The sequence below is a fragment of the Phocoena sinus genome, chromosome 13 (assembly GCF_008692025.1).
Source record: "Phocoena sinus isolate mPhoSin1 chromosome 13, mPhoSin1.pri, whole genome shotgun sequence".
Lineage (NCBI taxonomy): Eukaryota > Metazoa > Chordata > Mammalia > Artiodactyla > Phocoenidae > Phocoena > Phocoena sinus.
In genome coordinates, this window is record NC_045775.1 from 86,270,918 (window position 1) to 86,297,600 (window position 26,683).

Genomic DNA, 26,683 nt, shown 5'->3' on the forward strand with positions numbered 1-26,683 from the left:
CTGGTGTTATCATCCCTAAAATGTTATGAAGCTTACTTTCTAGTTCTATATAGATGCCCTTGCTGAAAATTGCCCTGTCTCCCCAGTGTGTGTGTCCTCTGAACAGAGAAAAGATGAGTTCTCCTGATTCTAATTTAGTATTCACTATAACTTCCTTCATGAAGCATTTTTTTTTGACTGTGGGATTCCGCAGCCTTTCCTATGGCCACTGAAAGCCAAAATGAGTTTCCACTGAATTTGTGTGGAAGCAAAGAGGCCAATGAATCATCTGGAATTTATGATTCTTCCCCAAGTAACCAATAACTGTCCCTAATTCAATCTGTTTAAGTACATTTCAAAGGCAATTCAGTTACATCTAAGCAGCTAAAGATCAAGTTTATTGTTTTTCAGTAACTCCAAAAGGCTTTTTTTAAAAAAATATAGGTATATGTACTTCTAGGCAAGAATATAGGGGTTTGGCATTTGCCTGTCTTTTGAAGAAGAAAGTTTTCATTTCTGTGGCTAGCTTTTCCCTAGGAATGCATTTTAAAATCCAGTTTTTATAATACAGTATAAAAGATCTTTCTAGGGATTTCCCTGGCTGTCCAGTAGTTAAGACTCCACGCTTCCAGTGCAGGGGGCGTGGGCTCCATCCCTGGTCTGGGCACTAAGGATCCCACAGGCCCTGTGGCAGCGGCCAATAAATAAATAAATAAATGATCTTTCTAGTATGCCTTCTTTTCTGTTCTTATATCTAAATAAATAAATAAATGATCTTTCTAGTATGCTTTCTTTTCTGTTCTTGTATCTGTGGAATATTGAAGACGTGCAGTTTTATTTCTCAGTCTGTGACTTGGCGTTGGGGAAATCCTTTTGGTTTTATTTCCATGTTTTTTTATCATTAGCAATTGCATCCCTAATTTGTGACTGATTTTTATGTGACCTTTGTTTCAGAAAATGTTTTCCAAATTGAATGTATGACATTTGTGAGAGAAACTGTGCAAAAATCATAAGCTTGAATGACTCTTCCCCACACTGCCAATAAAAGAGACCCAACATGTTCTTGATGTGACAATTATTTGTCCATTGTTTCATTGTGTTCACAAATTTCCGTGGGCTTTGGGACCATATTTTGATTATGCCTCCATTGAGCAATTTTACAAATTTTTGTTGGACTTCAAAAGATATAAATTTATAAAATTCAATAGGAAATAAATTATGCTTTCAAAATATATGACCTAATTTAAATATAACTTCATTTAAAACAAATTATTACCTGAATATTAGCAATATGTTCCATTCCTGCTAAAATCACCATGGCAAGTGGGTTTGAAATGTAACTCACTTGTCACTCAAGACCGTTACTGCTTATGTTTTTATGAATGAAGGTCTTAAGATATCAAGGGAAAAAAAATTAAGATTTTTCCATAGTATTGGTATTGCCCCAGAGGGGACTCTTCAAGATTTTGTTTCTTGTTTTGAAATATTTTCAGACTTACACAGAAATTGTAAGTCCCTTCACCCAGAGACTCCATTCAAAGTTTGCTAATTTTCCCAATAATGTCTTTAATAGCAAAAGAATCCAGTCCTGGAACATGCTTTGCATTTAGATGTGTCATGTGAGTATCCATCAAACCAGAATAAATCCTTCTTTGACCTTCATGAGCTTGGCTCTTTTGAAGAGTACAGGCCTGTGATTTTCTAGAATGTTCCTGAATTGATTTGTCAGATGCTTCCTCATGATTGGATTTAGGCTCTTCATTTTTTCGCTGCAGTATCATAGCAGTGATGCTGTGTTCTCATTGAATCTCATGAGGTAGTGAGTGACATCAGTTTGTCATGTCCTTGGTGATATTAACTTTGATCACTTGAGTAAGGTGGGATTTGCCAGGTTTCTTCAGTGTGAAGTTACTATTTTTTCTTTATGACTAATATGTGTTTTGTGGGAAAAGACTTTGAGCCTGTGTAAATGTTTATTTCTCATCTAAATTTCATCCACTAGTTTTAGTATCTGTTTTTATTTCTTGCCTGAATTAATTATGACTTAAATGATTGCCAAATGGTGATTTCTAATTCAGTTATTCCTTCTACATTTATAAGTTAGCATTCTGAATGAAAGGCATTCCCTTCTCCCCACTTATTTATTCACTTGCTTATTTATATCTCTGTGGGCTCATGTATTCCTGTTTCATTTGATGAGATGTAATGGGCCTCTATCACTATTTGTTTGATAATCAAATGTTCTCAGAATTGGCTAGCAGAAGCCCCATGATCTGGCTTCTGAAATGCCCACATTATTCTCTGAGCACATCTGTACTTTTTTGGTATAACATGATGTTCCAGATTCGTGTGGTACTTTCTGTCCCAGCCTGGACTCAACTATTTCTTAGAGATGTCCTAATTCCTGGTATTTAGAAGCCAAGATCTGGACACTTGGTGTCCTCCATGCTACTGGGGATTTGTTGCTCCCAGACCCTCTCAGGAAGCAGAGCCAGAAAATATATCTAGGTACATACACACACAAAGGTATATTTTAAAGCAAACATATACTTTTACTTCTATATTCATTCATTTATCTATCTAAAGCCATAAATTCACACTGATATATTCAATTCTAAAAAAAACACCATAAAGTTCATTCTAGCTTCCCCCCTTTTCAGGCAGTGAAGAACTTGACTCCAATTAACCTCAATATATGTACTTATTTGAATAGCTAGCTATAAGTACCAGTCTCCTGACTCTTAGCCCCTTACTTCATGCAGGCCCCCCTCATCCATTTTTGCTGCCATAGTAGCTGAACCATTGGCCTTTGGTATAGTTTCTCCATGTTTGTTAGTTCATCTTCCTTCTGTTTATCTGTCAGTCTTTACCTACACACACACACACACACACACACACACACACACGTATACATATAAAACACTGGCAATTTAACGGGTAGGGAAAGTAGGGAAGTGCTGTTTTACTCCATGGGTATAATCATAGGCTGATCTGATAGGAATTAAATGGACTATATCTCCAACTAGTGAACAAGTTAAAAAGTTGTAGTGATAGAAACAACTATTATTCATTGCTTTCAGGCTGTAATTGCTCTTCAAGTAACAGCAATAATTAAATATAAGTTAATTCTTCCTTATTAAGAACCATCTACATGATGTCCTGCAAAACTTTCAAAAAATACTCTAAATTCAGTAATGGGTTTTACAATTTTTGAAGAAAAGGTGTATAAATCTACTGGTTTTTCACAAAGTAAATTTTTAAAAATGAAAATACCTGAAAGCACAAGAGATTCACATGATGTAAGGAAGATTAAAAAGAACAGGGGGCTTCCCTGGTGGTGCAGTGGTTGAGAATGTCTGCCAATGCAGGGGACTCGGGTTCGAGCCGCGGTCTGGGAAGATCCCACATGCCGCGGAGCAACTAAGCCCATGAGCCACAACTACTGAGCCTGCGCGTCTGGAGCCTGTGCTCCGCAACAAGAGAGGCCGTGCTAGTAAGAGGCCTGCGCACCGCAATGAAGAGTGGTCCCTGCTTGCCGCAACTAGAGAAAGCCCTCTGACAGAAACGAAGACCCAACACAGCCAAAAATAAAAATAAATAAATTAATTTTAAAAACCCCATATCAACAGATAATAAAAAAGGTTCGCAATGTGTTGGCATAAGGCAAATGGTATGCAAATAACCAAGCCAAACCTTTACATTAGCAGAGCATACTGTCTGTATATTTTCTGAAAAAATGTTTTGAAATGCTCAGAGTTGCTAGACAACACATGGCCTCACCATATTGTTGTCAAAATCTGAGGCACGGCTCGACTCTGTGAGGAGTTTGCTCGCGGGCTATGGCTTTACTATTTTTCTGTGATACAGTTGTCGTTCAGTGGTTAAATTGCTCTATTCTGTGCTTCGGTATTTGCATTTACATTACAGACAACAGAGTGAAGGATGGTTCTTATTAGTGAAACATCTACATTGATTCTTCACAGCTTTGTAGTTTGTATCATGATTAGGAGAAAGTTTCAGCTCTGATGCTGACATACTTCAACATATGTATGGGCCCTTCTTCCATGTTTACTTGTCAAGATTCTTTATGAACTTGATGACCCAAGATGGAGAGGACATCCTAAATGCTGTAGGAGCACAATTAACCCCAGAAGAGTGATTGATGGCTAGGTTTGTAAAAGCAACTCCCTCCTGCCCACGTTCCTCAGCCTCTGCTTCTGATCACAGGGCGGTGTTTACCTTCTAGACAGAATATCAGTTAGGATATGGAGATTTTATACCTGATGGTTCAGTTAGTTAATTCAGAGAGTACAGTAGATCCTTGACGAGTTTGAATTGAACTTTTGGACAAATTGCAAGTGTCCTTAAGTATATTTTGCTTTGGGGCAAATTCGTGTGCGGGGCCCTCACTCACCAGTGGGTCAGCTTAGCAGGCTCTCCTGAACCTGCAGCTCAGTGCAGTGGTATCGCCTCCTTCTGTTGCTACAGTAACAGTCACATGGAAAAGCGTCTGCTTAGTAGTATTCTCAAATTTTAGCATTCATAAAGCTCTTCTGTCATATTGCTTGTTAAGGTCAAGGGTCCAACACCGTGGTACTTCTCTACCCTTATAATTCCAACAATATTTTTGAATAGGTGGATTGCAGTTACATTGAAATGGTTGATAAATTATCTTGCCTTCTAGTTAGTGGTTAAGCATTTTCCATCCCTCCCTCCCTCCTTCCCTCCTTCCTTTCTTCCTTCCTTTCTTTTGTTTCATAAGGCTCTTGATCTCAAACCTGAGGTTTTATATTCCACAGAATGTTTCTTAAAGAGTCATGTATATTCCTTTACATTAGTTCAGTGCTTCCATCTCTGTTCTTGTCTGGTACTTACCTTGGCTTCTATTTTCATTGCCATATGTAACTGCAACACCAGTTAGCTGTGTTATAATAATATAACAAAAGTCAGAAAGACCTGAACTGAAAATCAGCTATGAAAACTACCAGCTGAGTTTGCATATACTTAAAACTGTGGGTTAATAGTACCTGTTTCACAAGTTTATTGTACATATTGAAAGAAATAATGTATAGCAGTGCTTGTCACAAACGAGGCATACAGTAAAAATGGATAAATGTTAGAAAATAAATTCCGCTAGGCAGGGATCTTTGACTCTTATAGTTCACAAGCACCTAATACAGTGCCTGGCACACAGTAAGCACTCAGTAAATACATGTCATCTGTTGCCATTTTTCTTCTGCAACTATAGCCCTCACCACAGTGCTCTGAAAACTAAAGATCAATGATGTGCCTATAAAGCATACAATAAAAGGTCTGACACAAAGTAGGTGAGTTAGCTAGAATTATATTTTTATAGTTATATCATCAGGCATATGACTGGTCTGATATAGCATTCTTGGGCAGACATCTTCAGAAAGGCTAAAGGTCTTTTGTTTTGTCCTTCTCAGGCATCCTGTTTTCCTTGGTGGTGATGCTGTATGTCATCTGGGTCCAGGCAGTGGCTGACATGGAAAGCTACAAAAACATGAAAATGAAAGACTGCTTGGATTTCACCCCTTCTGTGCTGTACGGCTGGTCATTTTTTCTGGCCCCAGCGGGGATATTTTTTTCTTTGCTAGCTGGATTACTATTTCTAGTTGTTGCACGGCATATTCAGTTACATCACTAACCAAACTGTTGCCACCAGTATTTTCTTGAGAGATTTTAAAACAGAGCATTTTAAAAAAAATTTTGTCTCCATGATCCTAGCATAGAATGAGTTGATGTAACTTTTTAGCTGCTATGTGAATTAGCCATTTTACTTGGGATCTTCTCTAATAAGAGGGTCCTAGAATCTCTCCAGACTCCATCTTGCTTCCATCTTATCTAAGTGCTCTCAAGAATCTAGTTTTTTAGGGAACAGGTAACATGGGCCTTCCCTTCACTGCACTTGTTAGAGTTTGCGGGTAACAAAGGCCTGGCAGTAGCAGAAAACAGTCACCAGGGGCAAATCGTGATTTGAGTTAAGCGTCCTCCTTGGCATTCACTTCTGCTGCTCTTAAAAAAATTCTTTGGAATCCCATATCTGATAAGAGGTTAATATCAGAATATATTAAGAACTCCTACAGCTTAACAAACAACGGTAACAACAACAAAGCAAATACCAGATTTAAAAAGGGGCAAAGGACCCGAGCGGACGTTTCTCCAAAGATGATGTACAAATGGCCAAAAAAAAAAGTCCTTTGGAGATTAATTAAGAACAACAAACAAATGTTGTCAGAGAATTTACTCCATTTCTTCTTCACACACATACACATGTACTGACACCTGTGAGCAGATTATTCATTATTTAAAAATAGACAGCAGTTGCTCTTGTAGCAGGGGCTGCGTGAACTCACCAGTTACAATGGGTCACAACAAAAACAACATGTACTTATTCCGCTTTCTTACCAAAAACAAGTTTCGTTATGTAACGTATTCACTTAATTGTGCATGCTTACATAAATCTTAAACTATATTTAAAAGAAGCAAATCTGTACACCAAATCCCATACAATGAAGATTGGATTTTTATGAACTTAAAGTGGGTTAATTGTATATGTAATATGGTTGAAAACATGTAAAAACCAAGCGCCTTCACTTTGTACATAATTCTATTCGATATTTTTAGATTTCATTTAAAAATTATATTGCTAATATGTTCAGCATGTGAACATTTATTGATGAAATGTGCTTTTAATATGCACTCAACTATAAACTTTCGAAATACTTCCAGATGAGGGTGATAACAGCCTCGCTTTATTAAAGACCGTGAAATGTGAACTTTTCCCAAGATCTTATGGGTTATAGTTCTGATCATTTGATTCCCTTAACTGTCGTCTCTCCCTGTCTTCAGCTTTACAGCAGGTATGTTAACATTTACAGATCTGCTATTTCCTGGAAGATAACTTTTTGGGGATGGTTGTGGGAATGATTCTTTATTATTCACTAGAGTAGACATTTTGCATATCAAAGATTTTTGTTTGGCACTAATTTTGACTGAAATCAAATCCATCTGAGAAGCCTAGGTCATATTTGCATTTTGGAAGCCTCCTGACAGAGGAGTCCCCTGTTAGTGAAGGAACAGAGGGCCCTGCGTGGTGTGCGGACTGCATTTCAGGCACAGCATTTTACTCCGCAGCTGTTTGAATACCGAGGGCCTGACTCGGAGGCACATTAAAGGGTGACCACCTAGAAGCCGCTGTAGGATAGAGGCGCTGTTGCTTTCACCCCGGGCTCCCATGATGGGGAGATTGCCTGAATCTTCTCTGCACATCTTGTACTTTCCATTAAACCTTGTTTCAGTGAGAGGGCGCTCTGGGGGAAGAGCGAAGATCTGAGGTATCTGCAGATCACCAGGACATTTTAGGGGTTAGTGACAGGGCTTGCGTGTTTAAAAAAGACTTCAGGGCCTTAACTGGTCTCTCAAGCCGTTTCAGTTTTATCATAAACGTTTTCCTGGTCCTTTCCTTTGTCTTTTTCTGTTTCATTTTTATATTGCTTCATTTATGTCTTTGCTTTTGGCTTGATTATTACAAAAATAATTATGGGTTCTGTTATTCACATTGACTGTGATATTAAGTTGTGGCATGCTATTAAGTTTTCCAGACGATGCTAGATGTATTTGCTTAGTTTATGTCATCTGTAAATACAATTCCTTTTTGTAGAACTTTGGAATGGAGCCTTTTTCTATGTATTATACATCATTTAAATTTCACATGCAAGCTGCTTTTAGTAAAGGTTTGAATATTTGTAGCTTTCAGATGGTTAATCTTACTTTCTAATACTTACGCGACTACCATATATTTATCTTAAGGCAATTGGCTGAATATCTGATGTACGTGACACTTTTACACAGATCCACACTTTGGAAGTGTTTCATAGGTGTAATGCATCGGTCACATGAGTTCAAACACATTTCCTGACCTATTTCACCAGCAATCCATGGAAGAAAGGAAGGTGAATTGTATTTGCTGTGTCAATGAGTAAAATATACTTAAAAATAGCAGATATATTCTCGTCACAGCCTTGTATCTCATTTGGGGTAATATGTTTCCTTTTATTTCTCTATTTGGTGTATTGATTTATTTTCAAAAGCTTTCAAATGGAGTGTTAAAAATCTTTTTAAGAGGATTGATTTTGCATCATAAAGTTTCAGTTCAACAAATAAGATATCTTTTTGGTGACACTTCTAGAAAGAGTGAGGGGAGAGGGCAGTGAGTTATGTGCTTGGACTTTGGTGAAGGCTGTGATCTCTCCATACTGTGTTTGCGCAAGGAGTTTAGTTCAGTCGTGTGGCAGGGAGCACAGGAAACTGGCTAGAAAAACCCTCCAGAGACAATGAATGAAGATGTTCAATTTGGGGTTGAGCGTAGGACTTTAAATAATACCATTAGGTGTGCTCTTACTGGTCATTGGCTGCTTTTATGACTAATCTATGAAATGTATTTACTGAATTTGAAGATTAAATCCACTTATAAGAGTATATTTATATGATGGAAGAGGTGTCAGTGTTTGGTAATTAACTATCATCAACTTTGTGTGTGTGTGTATGTGTGTGTTGCATGTATAAGTTTGGATAGAGTTAAAGTGAATAGTGGAAATCAGTACATTTGAGTAGCACATTTTTTAAAAATTCAGTTTCTCAGGGACAGTAACACAGTTGTTTCCCTGGTGGGCTCTACCAGGAATGGCATCTCATACGAAAGAGATGAAATAGAAACTAAATTTATATTGATTGTCTGAAGGAGTTAAATATATGGAGACATTTTTTCCATGATGATCAAGTATAGGCAGAGAAATTCCAACAAAATCCTAGGAATAAGGTATGTTAGATACGTTAAAAACCAAGGAGGGTGGGAAAATAGTTAGCATCATACATATTATAATAAGCGTAAACTAAACAAAGGAGCATTTAATCTGATTAGCAGGGAAAGAGGAAAGAAAGAAAAAAAAAGTTAGAGCTTAGAGCTTCTGAACTAGCCACAGCTTAGGCAAGTGGTAGGAGCTCTACCCTCAGGACCGTTACGATCAGCCTGGGCTGGCTGTGGACGTGGGAGTATTACAGAGAACAAGTTGGAAATGACAGAGGAGTACAAGAGGCCCCCTCTGGCTTTTGAAGGGTCATTTTTTCCCCTCACTTGCAAAATTGAAGGGGCAGTTGGATGGTTGAGCTTTGTAAAATGATCCACCTCTGGTTGTAAAGAATCATATGGTATAGCTAGTAATTCTATTGCACGTGTATATGTATATATATATGTGTGAGGTGTGTGTGTGTGTATGGAGAGAGGGAGTGTGTGTAGAGAGAGAGAGTGCGTTTTCCCTCAGTACCTCCGTATCCATGGGGGACTGGTTCCAGGACCCCTGCAGATACCAAAATACACGGATGCTCAGTCCCTTATATAAAATGGCATTGTATTTGCATATAACCTATGTATATCCTCCTCTATACTTTAAATCATCTCTAGATTACTTTTAATATCTAATACAATGTAGATGCTATATAAATAGAGCCCAGCATGGCAAATTCACGTTTTGTTTTTTGGAACTTCCTGAAATTTTTTTCTAGTATTTTAAATCCGCAGTTGAATTTGTGGGTGTGGAACTGGTGGATATAGAGGGGAGGGCTGATTATACGTAAGGTATCTATAAGTAGCTACAAGGAATCTATAAGTAAGTAAATTAGAATGATTTTTAATTCTTGAAGTGATGGTTTTTCTGGTTCACACAAGTGACAGCGATAGTCTAACCTGGCTGTGTGAGGTAAGTATGGTTGGAGCCATTGGCATCCTGTACCAGTCCTGAGCATTGTGCAGGTGATTTAGGGGGGAGAAGACTCACTGCAGTAAAATAAAAACTTTGAATATTCCGTTTTCCTGGGAATCCGGGAGTTAATGGTTCTTCCTTTATAGGGCAACTCTTTGTTTTTCTTTTCTTAGCACTTCTTTATCCATTAATTCTAACAAGAGACTGCCACTGTTAAAAAATTCACCAGTGCCTGCAGACAGCATTGGTATTGCAGACTCTCTAAACAAGTAGATATTTAAACAATACCGCTTAGAGAAGAGTGCAGTACGGCTTAAAGAGTAATGCTTGTTGCCTCATATTTTGCTGTGAGATATGCAAGACACTGTAAGAAATACTGGCATATTGTCTTCACCCCCCCAAAATACAAGAGACATTTTTTTCTCAAGAATTTTATGGGTATGTGTAAATATCTGGAGAGTTGTCAAACAGAAAGTTGGATTAATCTCTGTGTGTGTGTGTTTATATGTATATACATATGTGGTATGTATGCATATGTATTTGGATACAGATTTGGATAAAACTGTATATTTGTCAGTAGGTATACGTCTGAATACACATGTACCTATATACATATGTGTATTTATAAAAATATTTTTACATCTATAATGTATACATGTATATATATATATAAGAAATGCCTACATTTACATCATTGTGTGTGGATTTCCACATAGCTATCCGTCTCAGGCATTCCCAAGCTCTTAAGGTTTGCGGAACAGGAGGACACATGTCATCTTCATGCTATTGCATGCCTGTCCCCATGGAGGGTGAGGGGTATCGGGGAGGCTCAGTGGGTGGTGTCATGGTCTCTCTCTCTCGGATCCAGGGCATATGTGGTGATGCTTGTGCAGTGGACTGTTCACTCTTACCCTGTGGAGGCCCAAGGGCAGTGACCCTGTCTTGAACATCTTCTAGCAATTGACACCCAGCAACTGATAGCTGTTGGTGAACATTTAACAGTTACAAACTTTGCTGGATAAAAGGATTCCTTTATAAAGCAGCATGCCTTGCTGATACATTCACTCAATCCCCCTGCAGAACATTATGCCGAGTGGATCCCCCCATGGATTCTTTATTTGGTTCACCTTAGGGAGAATCTTATGGTGTGGTGGGGGAGGTGATAAATCTGCATCTGAAGACCTGCACTCCGATTCTGGATTTTAAACTTTTGGTTTGGAAAGTTATTCCACCTCATTTTGGTGAGTTCTTCACCTAAAATATTTACTAATATATTCAACAGATACACACTAATTGTGTATACACCCATAATTGTGTACACACTGTATGTGACAAATGGTGCTAGATGTTAGATATAACTAAACAAAGCAGACATTTATTTAATTGTCACTCTTCAAACTGGGATTCAAGGAAGAAATATAGACAACAAACAAGTGAACAAAAAATAACTATGAATTTATCAATTGTGATAAATCCTCTAAAGAAAAATACACAAGACATAATGATACATAAAACCATGACTGTTGGATAGTCCGGGAATTTCTTTCTAAGAAGAGAATTCTGAGTATTCTGATATGTAAAAGATATGAAGCATCCATCTGGGTGAAAAGCAGCAGTGAAAGGATTTCAGGGAGGGGAACTAGGGGGAGAAAAGGCCTGAAAGTGAAAAAGAGCTTGGCATGTTCTAGGAACAGCAAGGTGGCTTGTGTGGCTGGCATGGAAGGGAGGGTTTGTGATACAGCTGGAGAAGTAGGAAAGGCCCCATCCTTCAGAACCCTTGAGCCATTAGAGTATAGTCTGAAGGGTAAAACTGAAAGAACTTGCTGGTGGATTGGCTATGGGTTGAGAGAGGGGCAAATTAAGAATCGCTTTCAGATTTCTAGCTTCAGTGAGTAAGTAGATGGAAGAGACTGGAACAGGGAAGACAGGAAGGCAAAGGCTTGGGGGAGAAAGGAATCCCTTGCTCGTTGTGATGCTGTAATAGTTGATAAGCCTGTGAAGGGTGCAAGTTGAGACGGTGGTGGATAATTGGATGTGGCCATCAGGAGCTCAGAGGAGCGATCTGTGCTGGAGACTTATATTTGCGAGTAACCAGATTGAAAGCCATGGGAAAGATGAGACCACCAGGGAGGATGGCTAAAGAGAGTGACTCTCTCTGCCCTGGGAACCCAACATCTAGAGACTGAGCCAAAGACTGAGCCTGAAGAGAGGCCAGAAATAGACATGGAAGGATTGGTGGGAAATGTGATACTGAGGAAGCCCAGAGGGGTGACTGTTTTGAGAAGGGACTGCTGAGAAGATGACTAAGACGAGGAAAGAAAGGGGACCTCCAGGCTGTGGAAGCATGGAGGTTGTTTGTGACAGGGACAGCAGAAGTCGTGGCATGGTGGTCAGAACAGAAACCAGATTTGATTGGTAAGAGGAGTTAATGAGAGGTGAGGAAGTAGAGAAAGCTTGTTGTGCAACTTCTAAGAGGAGGTGGTCTTTGAAGGAGAGCAGTCACGGATCTGGGTGGAAGAGGGTATGAGGACCAGAGAAAGCATTCTGAAGACCTGGGAGAATGAGAGCAAGTCTGTGTGTTTTGAAAATTATCCTGTCCAAAGGGAAAGTTGATGATGTGGGAAGGTGTGGTGGCCAGAGTGGAGTCAAGGAGCTGCCAGTGTGTGTGGAGGGGCAGTGCTACCTGCCGCCCCTCAGAGGGGGTCCATATCTAAAAACACCCAGAATGTGGAGAGCACTCATTACATTAAATTTGACAAAAACAAACAAAGATCTGGCTGTGTATTTACCACGTCCTTGTTCCAACATTAGGTGTTGGGGTTACAGAGAGTTTGGCAAGTCCCTTGTCTAAGTCAGATGTAATACTCTTCATTGCTGGTCAGCCAAGCATGTACAGAGGACCCCAGGGAGTCAACAGAAACGACAGCAGATGCAGTGTCTCAGTATGGGTCCGTCAGGATCTTACTGCCTATCTAGACGATTCCATCTTGCTAGTGAAACTAAAGCTCAATACTCCCTGACGTCTCCAGACAAGTGTTTGAGAAGGAGATTTCTTGCTTCCATCTGATGGCGTTAGTTTTATTCCTTTCTTGAAGAATCTGGTGACTGTCAGAAAGCCATTCACTGGTGTGGTGGGGATACTCTGCTTCCTCTTTAAGGACAGTCAGAAGACACACCAGATAGTGCACTAGAGCCCTGGATCTGGGTTCTGTATTTTTGATCTGGAAAAATACCCTAAGATAAAAGGAAAAGTACAGTATATGGAAGAGGGGTGATCAAATAAAACTATCAGAAACAGGCTCAGTTTGGATTCTAAGAAATTCTTATATTTCTTAATTCATCAGTAGTAAAATTAGAGGAGTTTATTTTTAAAACAGAATATGTAGAAGAGTTGTGTTCTTGTCTTTTTTTTTACTACTCTCTCTCTCTGCTTGGCCTGACTACTAGCACAATCAGTGGACCCACTCAAGACTGCTGGGGTACATCTTATGCTCATAGATACTGTAGTTTTTGATTGATCAATAGCGTTATCAATACAGTTTATGATTTCTAATACTTTTGCCTGTCCACATGATAGCACGATGTTTCTCATTAATGTGGTTGTTTCATGACGTTGTTTCAGTCATAAAGTGTGAACCCCAAAGCCTACAATTTCACTAACTACCTAGCTTTCAGAAAAATAGTTTCCAAGTTCTGTTACTTCCTATTCACAGACACAATAGGACAGAAAAAAGATATTAAAAATACTGTTTAATTCTCCAAACTGTTTTTCTTTACAAAAGCAATACATATTCATGAAACAATTCAGAAAGTACCAGTGAGCAGAAAGAGAGAAATTTCACCCATAATTCGACCACTAGAGTCAAGCAATATATAAATGGTTCTAATAGGTAACTGAAAGGGTCATACAGAAAAATGTTTTGTAAACTTAGATTTTTACTTAATATGACAGCTTTAGCATTTTTGTGTCATTAAATATTTCAAAGATTATCTACACTCTTTCAACATGAGCCAAGCCAGCACATCGCAGACACAGGCCAGCCTGGTCTGTGTCGGAGCCTTTGACTCTGGAGAGTCTCTACTGGTTTTGAGTCACTTTGTTGTTCTCCACGTGGACATATTTTGAAATGGAGGAATGATAGGGAAAGTCCACCCTAGGTTATTGTGAGTTAAATAATTGTGGACAATTGCAAATCGTATCACAAGAATAATAGATGTCCACTCTAGATTTCCACTGAGTGAAAGTCCAGACAAGATTAACAATGGGCTGACTCTGATTCCTGAGCACCTCCTGTGTACCAGTAGCCTTTCATACGTTGTTTGGTGGTGTCATTCCCATGGGGAGTCGAGGGCACCGAAACTGGGAGGGTTTGGAAATTGCCCAAGGCCACACAGCTAGGAAGGATTGGAGATGGTTTTCTAGCTGTTTGAATCTCCATGCTCTTTCTGTGATACCACTTGGCTTCTCCCTAATAGTGGAGGGAAAATATTTTGAACATATTTCAGTAAAAACAGAAAGATTTCTGTGAATGATCAGGGCTACAGCTTGGATTAGTTGCATGAATGAAAAACTACAAATTGAGCTACTTTTAGATCCTCCACTGACTACTCCCTCTACTGCAGTCTTTGGGCTTCAGGCATTAAATGGGATGGTGCAGATGTCAAGGTCCCTATGGCACACTCAGTGACATCAGTCACCTAAAATCTGCTATGAGTCTGAAGCCACTTGAATGGCTTATGCCCCTTGAGTGCAAAACAGAAAGCCCACTATTTAGAAAGCAGATACCGCCTTGCAGGAGGGTCTTCCTTGCCATATTATTGGAGGCCATTGCTCACAGTGTTGGAGAGCACCTCCAGCTATGTGTAGGGAAAGGCAGTGGACTTCTGAGTCGAAAACCCATCTGGTCCCTTAGGCGGGTCCCTGAGCCTCTTTACTTTTCTCCAAACGATATCATTGGGCAAAGCCCCCAGGACAGTGTCCAGTCTGTGGTTGGCTTGGAACAGATTTCCCACTGAGCGCCAATTAGCAGGGGTGAAGTCCTTCCAGTTAAGAGAGAAGGCCCTGGAGAGAGAGAGAGAGAGTGAGCGCCAGGCTTGGAATGTGAGTTCAACTATTAGGAGTGTGATTTTGACTTCCCTCTGCCTCAATCTCCTTGTGCACAAAGTAAGGACAGCAAAAGTGGTCATGCAAAGTGTTTAGAACAGTGCCTGCCACAGAGTAATCGCTTAATACATGCTCTCTATCATTGCTATTCATTTTTATTTTATTCTAGTTTTGAATTACCATGTTTCTATAATTTCTGATCCAAGACTTCTTACCCTACTTTTCAAAGATCGTGGATATAATTTTTCCAGGACCATTTCTGTTTTCCTCATTCCTGCGCTCATTTTAGGAACATCTTACATCCCACTGACTCTGTGTGTATAAGATTGCCCGGGAGTGTGATGAGAGCCAGAAGAACTTGCGGGGAGGGGGACAACAGTAATATTAGGTCCCTTTGATAGAAAATAGACTGCCAAAGAAAAGTTATCTCAGAAGTTCCTGGGGTGGGTTTCCATATGTGGTTGGCTAACCAAAAAAAAAAAAAAATCCAAATTGAATTAGTGCCTTTTAAATGGGGAATACATTTAAATATATATAAAAAGGAAGGCACAGAAAGGCAATGAAGAACGGCCCCCCGCACACCAGCCCTCCTTGCGCCCTCGTTACACGGCTTCACTTTGAACCAGATCGCTCTCCAGCCTGCTGCCAGCCACTACGTGGCTACTTGGCAGTTATTTAAAGCCCAGCTCATATTACTGCAATGCAGGGCTGGGCACCCGTGTCCCAACTGGTACACAACTGATCTATTCAGAAATCAACTCTGAAATTAAGTGTGAAGGCATGATTTCTGTGATCCTCTTTTTCCTTTCTTTTGCGTTATTTCTTTTTGGAACCGTGCCTCTCTTGCACCACAGAGGAACTTCAGTTAGGTTGTCAGTCTGATAGACTGCGTTATCAGATACGTTAGCTTTCCTCCCTCTTCCGCTGGCTTAAGAGCTTCGAAACACAAAGAATAAAAAGTGCTAAATGGGATGAAATGACCTGTCAAGGGTAGACTCAGCATCTGTGAACGACTCAAAACCCCCCCAGCTTCAAGGCCCTCCAGTCTGAGTTGCTTTTTACTTGGCTTTCCTCTCTTCTCCTCTTTTCGAACTGAAGTACTTTGTGCATCATTGATCTTGGAAGATTGTTTCTTGAAACGAAACCGTTTTTCCCCAGCCTAAGAAGCCTCAGACCAGATTTGGAAGTGTGGTTGAGTGTTGAACCTTAGAAGAGGAGATTTAAGCCTCACCTTCATTATTATACAATATTTATATTTCACAGAGTGTTCAAGAAAGACAAACAAGCAACTTCCAAACAGGTTTGGCCAATACATACACTGGATAGCAGTGACCTGTGGTTTTAGGATTAGAGAAATAAAAACGTTTTAGAATGTGACTTAGTTAGAAGATACAGCTCTGTGCAGCTGTAACCAGAGAGGAGGAATCCAGTCCCTGCCCTGTGAATGATCAAGGGTATTAAACATGTCTCAGGTCACACGTAATAGAAAGTTATCCCTGGTGGAACAAATTAATAGAATTGCTACTGTTTATGGGAAAGTGGGAGTGAAGACACTGCTTCTATTCATGGCTGATGTAGGTTGTGATCTCAAGAAAGACATTGCTTATTTTTTCTATCTGTGAAATTGAAAGAGTCATTCTTGGAAAGAGCTTGGAAAACAAGGTTGCCAGCTCATGTCCCAGGTTGTCACATGTTATCTTTGCAAAAGAGCCATCAGGAAAACTGGGTATGATTTCTTTTTTTAAATTTATTTATTTATCTTGGCTGTGTTGGGTCTTCGTTTCTGTGCGAGGGCTTTCTCTAGTTTTGGCAAGCGGGGGCCAGTCTTCATCGCGGTGCCCGGGCCTCTCACTATCGCGTCCTCTCGTTGTGGAGCACAGACGCGCAGGCTCAGTAGTTGTGGCTCACGGGCCCAGTTGCTCCGCGGCATGTGGGATCTTCCCAGACCAGGGTGCGAACCCGTGTCCGCTGCATTGGCAGGTGGATTCTCAACCACTGCGCCACCAGGGAAGCCCCTGGTTATGATTTTGACATCCCTTCTGGTTCTGGTGCAAGATTACCATCCGTCATAGTAGTTAACTCTCCCCAGCGATGGCCCAGCTAAGGGGTGTTGCTGATAACCCCTCTGTGATGGAGTCTCCACAGTAGGTACTGAGTAAACACCACCTGGATGAATGAAGGGCTGAGTGAGTGAAGGGAAGTGGTCAGGGTGAGGCGAGCCCAGAGCAAGGTCACTTTTATTGATGACTTAGAAGAAACAGAAGCAGCATGTAAATGTTTATATTAAACAAGTATTCTGTGGCTTATTTATGTTCATTTAGGAAAATGAAAGTCATTCTTTAAAGAGTTGGAACAGAGCAGAAGTTAGCAAATATTCTGGATTCTGTCTTTCTCTTTTAATGTGTACTAATTAGCAGGAGGAGTTTAAGTGCAGCTAAAGTTAGGGGTGGCTGATGTTTCTCACCAGGTCCTGCTTGCTCTTCACCTACACCAAGCATGACTGCATTAAGAATATCCTATTTCCTTGGGGCACTTTGTTGAAACATACTTCATAAGAAAAGGTAGTAATAATGTCACAGAACTGGCTCCTGTTATACTTTCTAGGGACCAGGCCCCTAGTTTATGCCACAAAACCAGAACAGGTAGTTGTGTCAAGATGTGGCTCCTGGCCCCAGGACAGCCAGTCCATAGTCTATCCAACTGCTCGTGACTTAGGACCGTAGCCCGGGACAAAAGTTGGGCAGTTGGGTTCTTCTCCTTCTCCCCTTCCTCTTTCTCTCTTCTCCCCCAGCTGCTGCTCTCCCAGAAACTTATAGTGGGGGCATATGCAGAGGTGTGAGTGAAGCCGGATCTAGCCTTTGTACCCCAACACCAAATTAATTCTCGGAGACAGAGTTTCCGGTGAAGTAGAAAACAATAGCTTTATTGCTTTGCCAGGCAAAGGGGGCCATAGCGGGCTAATGCCCTCAGAACTCTGTGTCCCAACCTGGAGGGGTCGTGAGGTGTTTCATAGTAATGGTTCCATGATAGCGTGATTGGCTCATGGACACTCTTATGATTGGCTGGTGGTGAGGTCATTGGGAGTCGGCATCATCAACCTTCTGGTTCCAACAGGTCTGGGGTCTCCGTGCTTGTGGGCAGAAGACAGTTAACTTCTCCCGCCTGGAGGGGGTTTCAGTACCTGCAAAACAGCTCAAAGATATTGTTCTGTGCATCCCTTGAGGGGAACCAGGACCCTGCCCCAAGGTTGCGCTGTTGTGTCCTGACTGCTCCTCCCTGGTCTCTGCATCCTCTCCCTTCCCTGATTAGTAACTGTTTGAACCTGCTTGTTGGAACTCAGGGTAGGTCCTGGAGGCTGAATGAAGCCTATTTCCTGTAATCAAGAAATGGATGGGGGACACAGAAAGGCTTTCGTGCCCAAGAGCCCTACAGGGCTCTGCTCGGTATCATAAAGAAGTAGTAGAGACAGAAGCCAGCAGTCGTCATGGGAACAGTCAGAAGGCTTAGGGGGATGGAGACATTAGAAAGCACATGAAGCTTTTTGCCAGCGGGTCAGGAAGTCACCCACATGAGAGTGTAGAGGGGCCCCATGAATACCAGATGGCTGTCGTGAGGTCCGGAAGCTTTTGCTGCTGTGGCCGTTGGTGCCTCCTGGCCTCCAACTCAAGGATCCAGTCAGCCTAGGCCTTTTTGTGTCTTGTTCTTGGCTTTTTGTGAGACTTTCTCTTCTTGTACCATCTGTTTTGTTCAGATATTCCCCTCCCCCATTTACACTAGCTGAGGGAGTCCACATTCTTGGCAACCCAAAGAGCCAAACCAAAACTGGAAAGGAAAATATAGGGGCAGTCGACCCACGATAGGTCAGTTCATATTACCTGTAAGAGTAACAGGGCGAGAGGAGCAGGCAGTGTGTTCGTGTTGCTTACGTACCGTGGAGGGAATCAAGAAGTCTGTATCAGTGGAGGATTGATTATTCACCCAGTTCTATCTCAGGGTTTATGTCTTCTGCAGAGTATTTGGTTTCTAATCTGCCCCCATTCATTGTTATAGTCATATAAATGTCTTATTACTCTTGCTAATTTCAACATCTGAAACTTTACCTATTATTTTTAATACCACGATCCTCAGATTTCATGAGCAATCGATTTTTGACAACCATTTCATACAAATGACCATTCTTGTCCTGTAGACTCAGGATTCAGAATCCAGAAGTGCTGGATTGCTGGCATTAAGCCCTGGTGCTATATGAATGAATAGGTCTTGAAGCACTTAGGTTTAAAGCATTCTGTGTATAGAGGTGGGCAAGTTCATGATACCAGCTCTGATAAGGAGGCTTTTGTGAGCTACCCTGGGAAATAGGCTATTGTTTACAGCACTGGAGCTTTGGGAAAATGCATTCTAAGTTCAACCAACTGGCCGACCGTTTATAAACAGGGGCCCATCTGCATACATTTTCCATGCAGTCATGTTAAAAGAAGAGTGATGAAGAATTTCAAACACAGAACTCTGGTTCTTGGGATACGCTTCATATGTGAGTTTCCACCATGACTTATGACAGATGTGATGTACCCAGCTAACATGGTACTTGTAAAGAAAGGCCAGGCGTGGTTTTTGCTCTAATGCTCCTTTTTTCCCATAGTACACAGACCTACATTCTCTTCCATATTATATGTTTAAAGGTGAAATAAATGTGCCAAGTAGAGAAAACTCAAGAAAAATGGAAAATATTGACATAATTCATGTTTCTGTGCCCGTTTCTCTGCGTGCCCAGCATGGAAGAGTGGTTGTGATGGACATAGTGGTCACGTTTTTCACTGGACTTCATCCACCTTCATCCTTTATTCTGCCAGGTTTCCACTTTGTACATCATCGAAACATAACCCAAGGATGTATTTCGGAATTAACCCTTAGGTTTCAATGATTCTCTTCAATCTTCCTCCAAGTTCTATCCAATGAAAATACTTCCTGCTTTTGTTATCATAGTTGCTGTTGCCCTTTTCTGCTGGATTTATATGTCCATGTGTACATTTCACGATTGTGATTGGAAAAGGCCACACCCAACTTGATAAGGTACAGGCACTTAAGTATCATTCTTTGAAGGTCCTTAGAGGGTTTTGTTGTAGCATTCATTCCTGGGGAATGTTGACACTGGCGCTAGGAGTTCTGAGCCGATGGCAGCCTCACATACAACTGTGTTCAAGTCCAGCACTTAAACATAAGCCAGAAGAAGTTGGAACTATGGCAAACCGCATTCATATATCGTTTGAGGGACAGCTGGGGTCAGGGCTAAATTGTAATTTATCAGATGCAGAGAGGCAACTCTTGCATAACAATAAGCACAGGCTATCTCGCTGAATGGAAAATAACATTTTCACCTTGGAAAATATATTCTAAATAGGACAGTAATTGTTTTTAGGAAGCTATTCATGACTTCCTTTTTCCCCCCTCTACTTTCAAGAATCATCCAGGAATAAGGTAAACTTTTATCATAATTTATACAATGTGGTAATTTTTTGAATAGTTTAGAATTTTTAATAGCCTGATGACAGACCTGCCAAATTCCACACAGCCATTGTGCACTGGCAGGGAGATGGGCTGGGATGACCTGCTGGGTCCTCCACATCTCTGACGTCTGAGAGTCTTTGAAATACATCCCAGAGCTTAATTATGACAGCGGTCTTTATTATTCTGAGCCCCTAACGGCATACTTCAAGGGAACAATGTAAGGAGAGAAGAGCTGGTGCCTTAGCAGTGGTCGACACAAGAATTGGAACAGGCGATTTCAGGGAGGAACTTCCATTTTGCAGGCGGGTGGGAGGTTGGAGGAGGAGTGGTGGGTTAGGGAATAAGAGGGTTGCTGGCAGGAACTTATCAAACTAATTCTCAATCATTTGTCCACAGTCTGGCATAAACTAATTACGGATATACTTTTTGTAGAAATAACAACCATGTTCATTTTGACCCTTTGCATCGATCTAAGCAGGGTAGATGTCATTCCCATCCTGTACCACATGCAATCCCGGTCCCAGTATCTCCTCGGAATTGTTGTGCATGGGGACTGGAACATCAAGCACCAAGCTATTTTCAAAACTTTTTAATTTTTAAATAAATTTAAACTTACAGAGCAGTTGCAACTATAGACAGAGAAACCACAGGACAACTCTCAAGAAATTCGCTCTGGTACAATACCTCTAACTAAAACTGCACACTCTTTTCCGTCTCACCAGCCTTTCCTCCAATGTCCTTCACTGTTCCAGGATCCAATGCAGGTCCCACACTGCGTTTAGTTGCAGGGTCTCCATAGCCTCCTCCCATCTGTGACCTTTCCTCGGTCTTTCCTTGTTGTTCACGACCTTGACACTTCTGAAGGGTACGGGTCAATTACCTTGTCAGGTGTCTCTCATTTTGGGATTGTGTGATGTTTTGACAAGTTGGAGCTATGGCTTTTGGGAGAGAATATCACAGAGATGATGTAGCCTTCTTGGTGCATCGTATCCTGAGATGCAGGACATCAGTGTCCCACTACTGGTGACGTAACCTTAATCAAGGTGGGGTCTGCTAAGTCAGCAACATAGAACGTATTCCATTTCTGTGAATGGGGCCTGGGTTAGCAAAAGAACTTAGCTAAACTCGTGTTAACCATTAGTTTAGAAGACATACAGTTTAAACTGCATGTATGGGCCTTGAGTAAGTATTCAGTGCTTTGAATCATTGCTTGGGCTTGCGTGATTCATTTCAGTGCTCTGTGATTTGTGGCCAGCGTGATGCATATAGGTCTGAACACATCTCTGGTAATGCTGTGGCTGTTTGTAGCCATCAGTGAGTCAAGCCCTCAGCCCACTTTGCCTTGGTCTTAACTCTGAGGCTGAAGGATAATCCATTGACGAGTACTACACACAACAGCCCACCTAAAGGAAGGAGCACCGATCCAGTTACCACCTTAGGAGTTCTCTTTTTTATCTGCCTGTGCCACATTTATCTTTTTCTCCCCTTAACCCTGCGAGATAGGAAAATCAGAAAGAGTGTTATCTTCATTCCATAAATTGAAAACAAAAGCAAACCCACCCAAAACTGATGAACCGATGCTGAGAAAAGTTCAAGGACTTGCCAGGGTTCTATGGCCATGGCAGTGCAGCATCAGTGATGGGACCCAGGTTCCCGGATGCTTAGTCCACTGACCTGCCCGGACACTCAGTGCACTCCAGCAGGAGAGGCTGGGCTGCCGCAGGTCCAGAGCCGTCCAGCACGTAAGCAGGTGGCTCCAACTCTGAACTTATTACCAAGTTATTATGAAAGCCGAGGAACGCTAGTTAATCACTCTTGTTTTTCCACTTGGTGATTGTTATTTCAGGAATAAAATATCCCTGGGGTTTACTTCTAATTTAATGCCAAGATGCCAATTGTGCCTCACCTGTTTCACCTGAGGCGTTATTTATGCCCAAATTACACCTCCTCGATGAGGACCCATTGTGCATGTTTCCTCCTTTGGAAATTAAATATAATAATAGTAATCAGCTGCATACAAAGCAATTGTAGGGGGTGGGAAAGGCTCAAAATTTGTAACAGCTCAGGAAAAACCATCATCAGGGAAAAGCGCTATGGAAATGCTCAATGCAGACGTAAGAATTATGACGTCTCTGCCAATTCACCACCAGAGGCCAGGGTAACACAAATGCATGGTAAACATGAACTTCGTTCAACAAATATATATTGGCTACATGTAACGTCAGAGTCTAAAGCTAGAGGGGATTTTATATAACGATAACCACAGCTAAAAGTTTTGAATAGACAATTTTTTTAAGAACAGCTTTAGGTTTATAGCAATATTGAGCAGCAGGTACAGAAATTTCCCATATGTCCTCTGCCCGCACCCTGATCCCAGCAGCCTCCCTCATTATCAGCATCCTTCACTAGAACTGCTAGAACTGATGATCCTACACTGACGTGTCATTATCACCGGTGGGTTACATGAGAATGCACTCTTGGTGTGCATTCTGTGGGTCTGAACAAATGTATAATGACATGCAGCCACCATTCTAGTATCATGCAGAGTACTTTCACTGCCCTAAATATCCTCTGCTCTGTCTGTTCATCCCTCACTCCCCTTAACTCCTGGCCATCACGGGGCTTCTTACTGTCACCACACTTTTACCTTTTCCAGAATGTCATATCGTTGGAATTATACAGTATGCAGCCTTTTCACGTTGGCTTCTTTCACTTAGTAATACCCATTTACATTTCTTCTATGTCTTTTCATGGCTTGATAGCTTATTTCCTTTTAGCGCTAAATAATATTCCATTGTGTGAGTGTACCACAGTTTTTCTTTTTTTAAAAAATCTATTCACCTACCGAAGGACATCTTAGTTACTTGCAAATTTTGGCAATTATGAATAAAGCTGTTATAAACATTCGTGTGCAGGTTTTGTATGGACATAAGTTTTCAACTCCTTTGGGTAAACACCAAGGAGTGTGATTGCTGAATCGTATGTTAAGAGAACATCCAGCTTTGTAGAAATAGCCAAAGTATCTTCCACTTTGTGTACCCCCCAGCAATAAATGAGCATTCCTGTTGCTCTGATCCTCTCTAGCATTTGGTGCTGTCAGTACTCTGGATTGCGGCCATTCTAATATGTGTGCAGTGGTATCTCATTTTGCTAGAAGCTCTTGAGGGCTTACTGTGTACCGGACACTGGACCAAGCACTATAAATGAGGATCTCATTTAATCCTTGCAAAAATCCTAAGAAGTGAGTGCTATGATTTCGTCTTTCCCCCTTACAGAGAAGTAAGGGGAAGCTCAGAGAGGCTACGTAACTTACCCATGTTCCCGTAAGCAGCGAGCACAAAGCCACGTGGGCCGAGGAGCTCCCGTGGAATGTGCAGCAGCCGATCTTGGACAGTGCGGTTCCTCCACACGCCCCTTTTACAAGGACATTGACTCCAGATCTCTGAAGGGCTCCCTGGAAGTTACAGCTGATTAGGGGCAGGAAGAGAACCGGTCTTTGTCTGCCCTGCCCAACTTCTCAGCCATCAGTCACGTGGAGACTGGCCTCCGATATAATGTGTACAGTTCAGGATACTGATGAATCTTGATATATGACAGCTATTCCAAGGTTCTCAAACCCAGTGCTTATTTTGAACGTATTTAATTTAATGCTCAGATGAGAGACGGAAGACCTCTCTTGACTGCAACATAAACTTAGCATCGCCTTGCTATCTGCTTGAAATATGCTTTCTGCCCCGCACACGAACACCAGGCGCAGGTGAGCCTCTGTGTTATTACGGGACCTCCCTCCAATGCTAATTGTTTTCTTAGGTAGTTTCCATTCCCAGCTCTATGGTACCCATGGTGTTTCTAATTTTTTCATACGTGATAGGGAATTCTTAGAACATTCGTCCCAAGCCAGTTCAATTTTGTAAACAAATGTTAGACATAAGAAGGTGACGTTTGTGGAGTTTTTTCAGTTGAGGTGGCTGTAATTCCAAAAATGTCAAGAATTGTAGAGTTGCTCATTCAAATAAGGAAAATCATTTGTTTCTAACTTGAATTAGAGAACACTAGAAAAGCACCAACTGTAAAGCACTGACTAACTTCTACAGATTTCCTGTAGAATGCTTTGCTGTTGTTAATAGGATGGAGATTCTGTTCTTGGAAAGAGGAGAACGTGTAAAACTGACGGCAGAGTCAGGGTGAAAGAGGCCAGTGCAGGCCGTTACAATCTTTACGTGCGGAGGTGCTGTGAGCAGGCTCTGTGGGACTCTGGAGCCCTGTGACGCCATCTTGATGGGACCACCGAACCCCCCGTGCAGCACGGTTCACAGAACAGTGGTGGAGCTGGAGCGGACAGGGGTATGGGCTGGTGCAGGGGCTGAGGGGGGTCGGGGAGGGGTGTGAGCCTCCCACCAGGCGGTAGAGGTGGGGCTGACGGGCCCTTAGCACTTCCTGTGGACTTGCCTTAGCTGCATTCTCCTGTTTTCTGTTCATGGGCTACAGACGCCTTCACAGTGACTTTAGTAAGAAATACTCTAACACAACATTGTAAAGCAACTATATTCTAGTAAAAATTAATTTAAAAAAAGAAATACTGATTCGTATTTTTACATGACCATTTACAAATTCACAAAGCCTTATTCCCTTTACCTTGGTGAACTAAATTATCCACTTCCACCCCCATAAATGGTGTTGTACTTCTATTTCCCTACTTTGGGTTAGGTTTCGTGAGTCTTAAATTTCACAACAGAAAACCATGAAGCTCAGTCCTCACTTTTGACAGAAAGCTCAAGTTCGAACCGAGGACCTAACTTTGTTGGTTCAGAAACGTACTGTTTTTTCTCTTAGTTCCACCGCCCGGTACAGTGGACCACAGACACCCTGGACATGGTCCTCCTCTCAAGGGCTCATGTGTTCACAGGGTGTAAAGCACATAACTATGTGGTAAGTGTGTATAACGTGTTAGGATGTGCAGGGGACGGAGGGCTTCATTTACCTGCAGGTGGTTGGGGAAGGTTTTCCAGAGGAAACTACCATGTACTGTCCCTGTCTCTCCCCAGCCCCCCCTGGTGATTCACGGTGATTCACAAGTCACCTTTGTCGTTTCCCACATGCAGGCCCCTTCTCACTTGTCAGTAGTAACATCCTGAGGCATCAAAATCCCCAGCACACTTTGGACACTGGTGCAAAGGACAAGGAGGTCACTGATGGCATTCGCAGTGGGAATGAGATCCGGGGCGCATTTTAGAAACGGGGCTCCGTGGAGAACGGATGCTGGGGCCTGGGGTGAAATGACCGTGAGCGCTTGAACCCACGAGGGTGTCACAGCTGCTCAGGCAGAGAGCCCTGAGAACTCAGCCAAGCCACTGGCACAGGAGGGGCAGCGAGGGGATGGATTCAGATACATCTTGGGTGTGAGAAGTGAAGGAGAGAAGTCAAGGATGGCTTGTCTCTTACAAGGTGCATGAACCAAGTCCTGGATTCCATCTGAGGGAACCGCAGGCCTTCTTGTTGGGACTACTCTGTAGAGCATTGAGTAACCAGCAGCGATCATGCTTGTGTTTAATATTTCTGATGGGCTCAGCTTCCCGGTTGATTTCCACCTGTTTATTTTGCTCTCTTCTTCATTTGACCACAAGCACTTTGGTCACCAGGAGTTTTCTTTTTGCCTTTGTACTTACGTTTGTTTTACATGGCGTAAACAATGGGTGCTAAATACAAGTGACATGCCATTTTCTGATTGGTTAGGATCCCGAAAAGGACATCAAAGCTGTCCTCTTCAGAGGCTCTGTGGATTTAGTCTGTTGACTTAAATGCTTTAGAAGGAGGGAGAGCAATTTCCAAAAGCCGCAGGACCCATCTGAGTTAGCACTGATTTCAGATTTATTTGCTTTTAGTGGCTTCACGTCATACCCAGCACCCTATCCTAGATAGTCGAAATGTGCCTTTTCCGTTTTTTTTTGAGACTAGAACAGCACAAGTGTAGGTGTTAGATATGACTGACATGGCAGATGGTGTGACTTTGGGGGTAAATATTGAAACACCTTGAAACTCAAATGCACTGCAGCTGTAGCTCGTGGCCAAACTGTTCAGAGAAAAGTGTTTGCTTACACACTGCCAGTGTGGTGTCATTCTCAGCATGTGGCTTGTGAAGTCAGGAGGGCAGCAATTCTACAGCAGAGAAGGGCACGGGGACAGAGAATCCCAGACTGATGGGTAAGAATGAGTTGCACAGATTACAATGGACAAAAAGAAAGTTTCTCAGGGATGCTGCAAACTGGGGAAAGGAGTGTAGAATTCTTTTGGGGAAAAAAGTAACAAGGAATGG

At 41.7% G+C, this 26,683-nt stretch overlaps 1 protein-coding gene across 5 annotated transcripts in view; it reads left to right on the plus strand.

The window, feature by feature from the left end:
• TMEM182 (transmembrane protein 182) overlaps positions 1 to 26,683 on the plus strand; it is a 228,475-nt gene that overhangs the window by 59,878 nt on the left and 141,914 nt on the right. For 3 of the 5 annotated variants that reach the window (XM_032653589.1, XM_032653591.1, XM_032653588.1), the window contains one exon: positions 5,427 to 7,758. The exons of the other annotated variants lie outside the window; for them this stretch is intronic. In XM_032653589.1, the coding sequence (XP_032509480.1) occupies positions 5,427 to 5,647 (221 nt within the window). In that variant the 3' untranslated portion in view covers positions 5,648 to 7,758. Of the gene's footprint in view, positions 1 to 5,426; positions 7,759 to 26,683 lie in introns of those variants that run through there. 5 annotated transcript variants of the gene reach the window in all.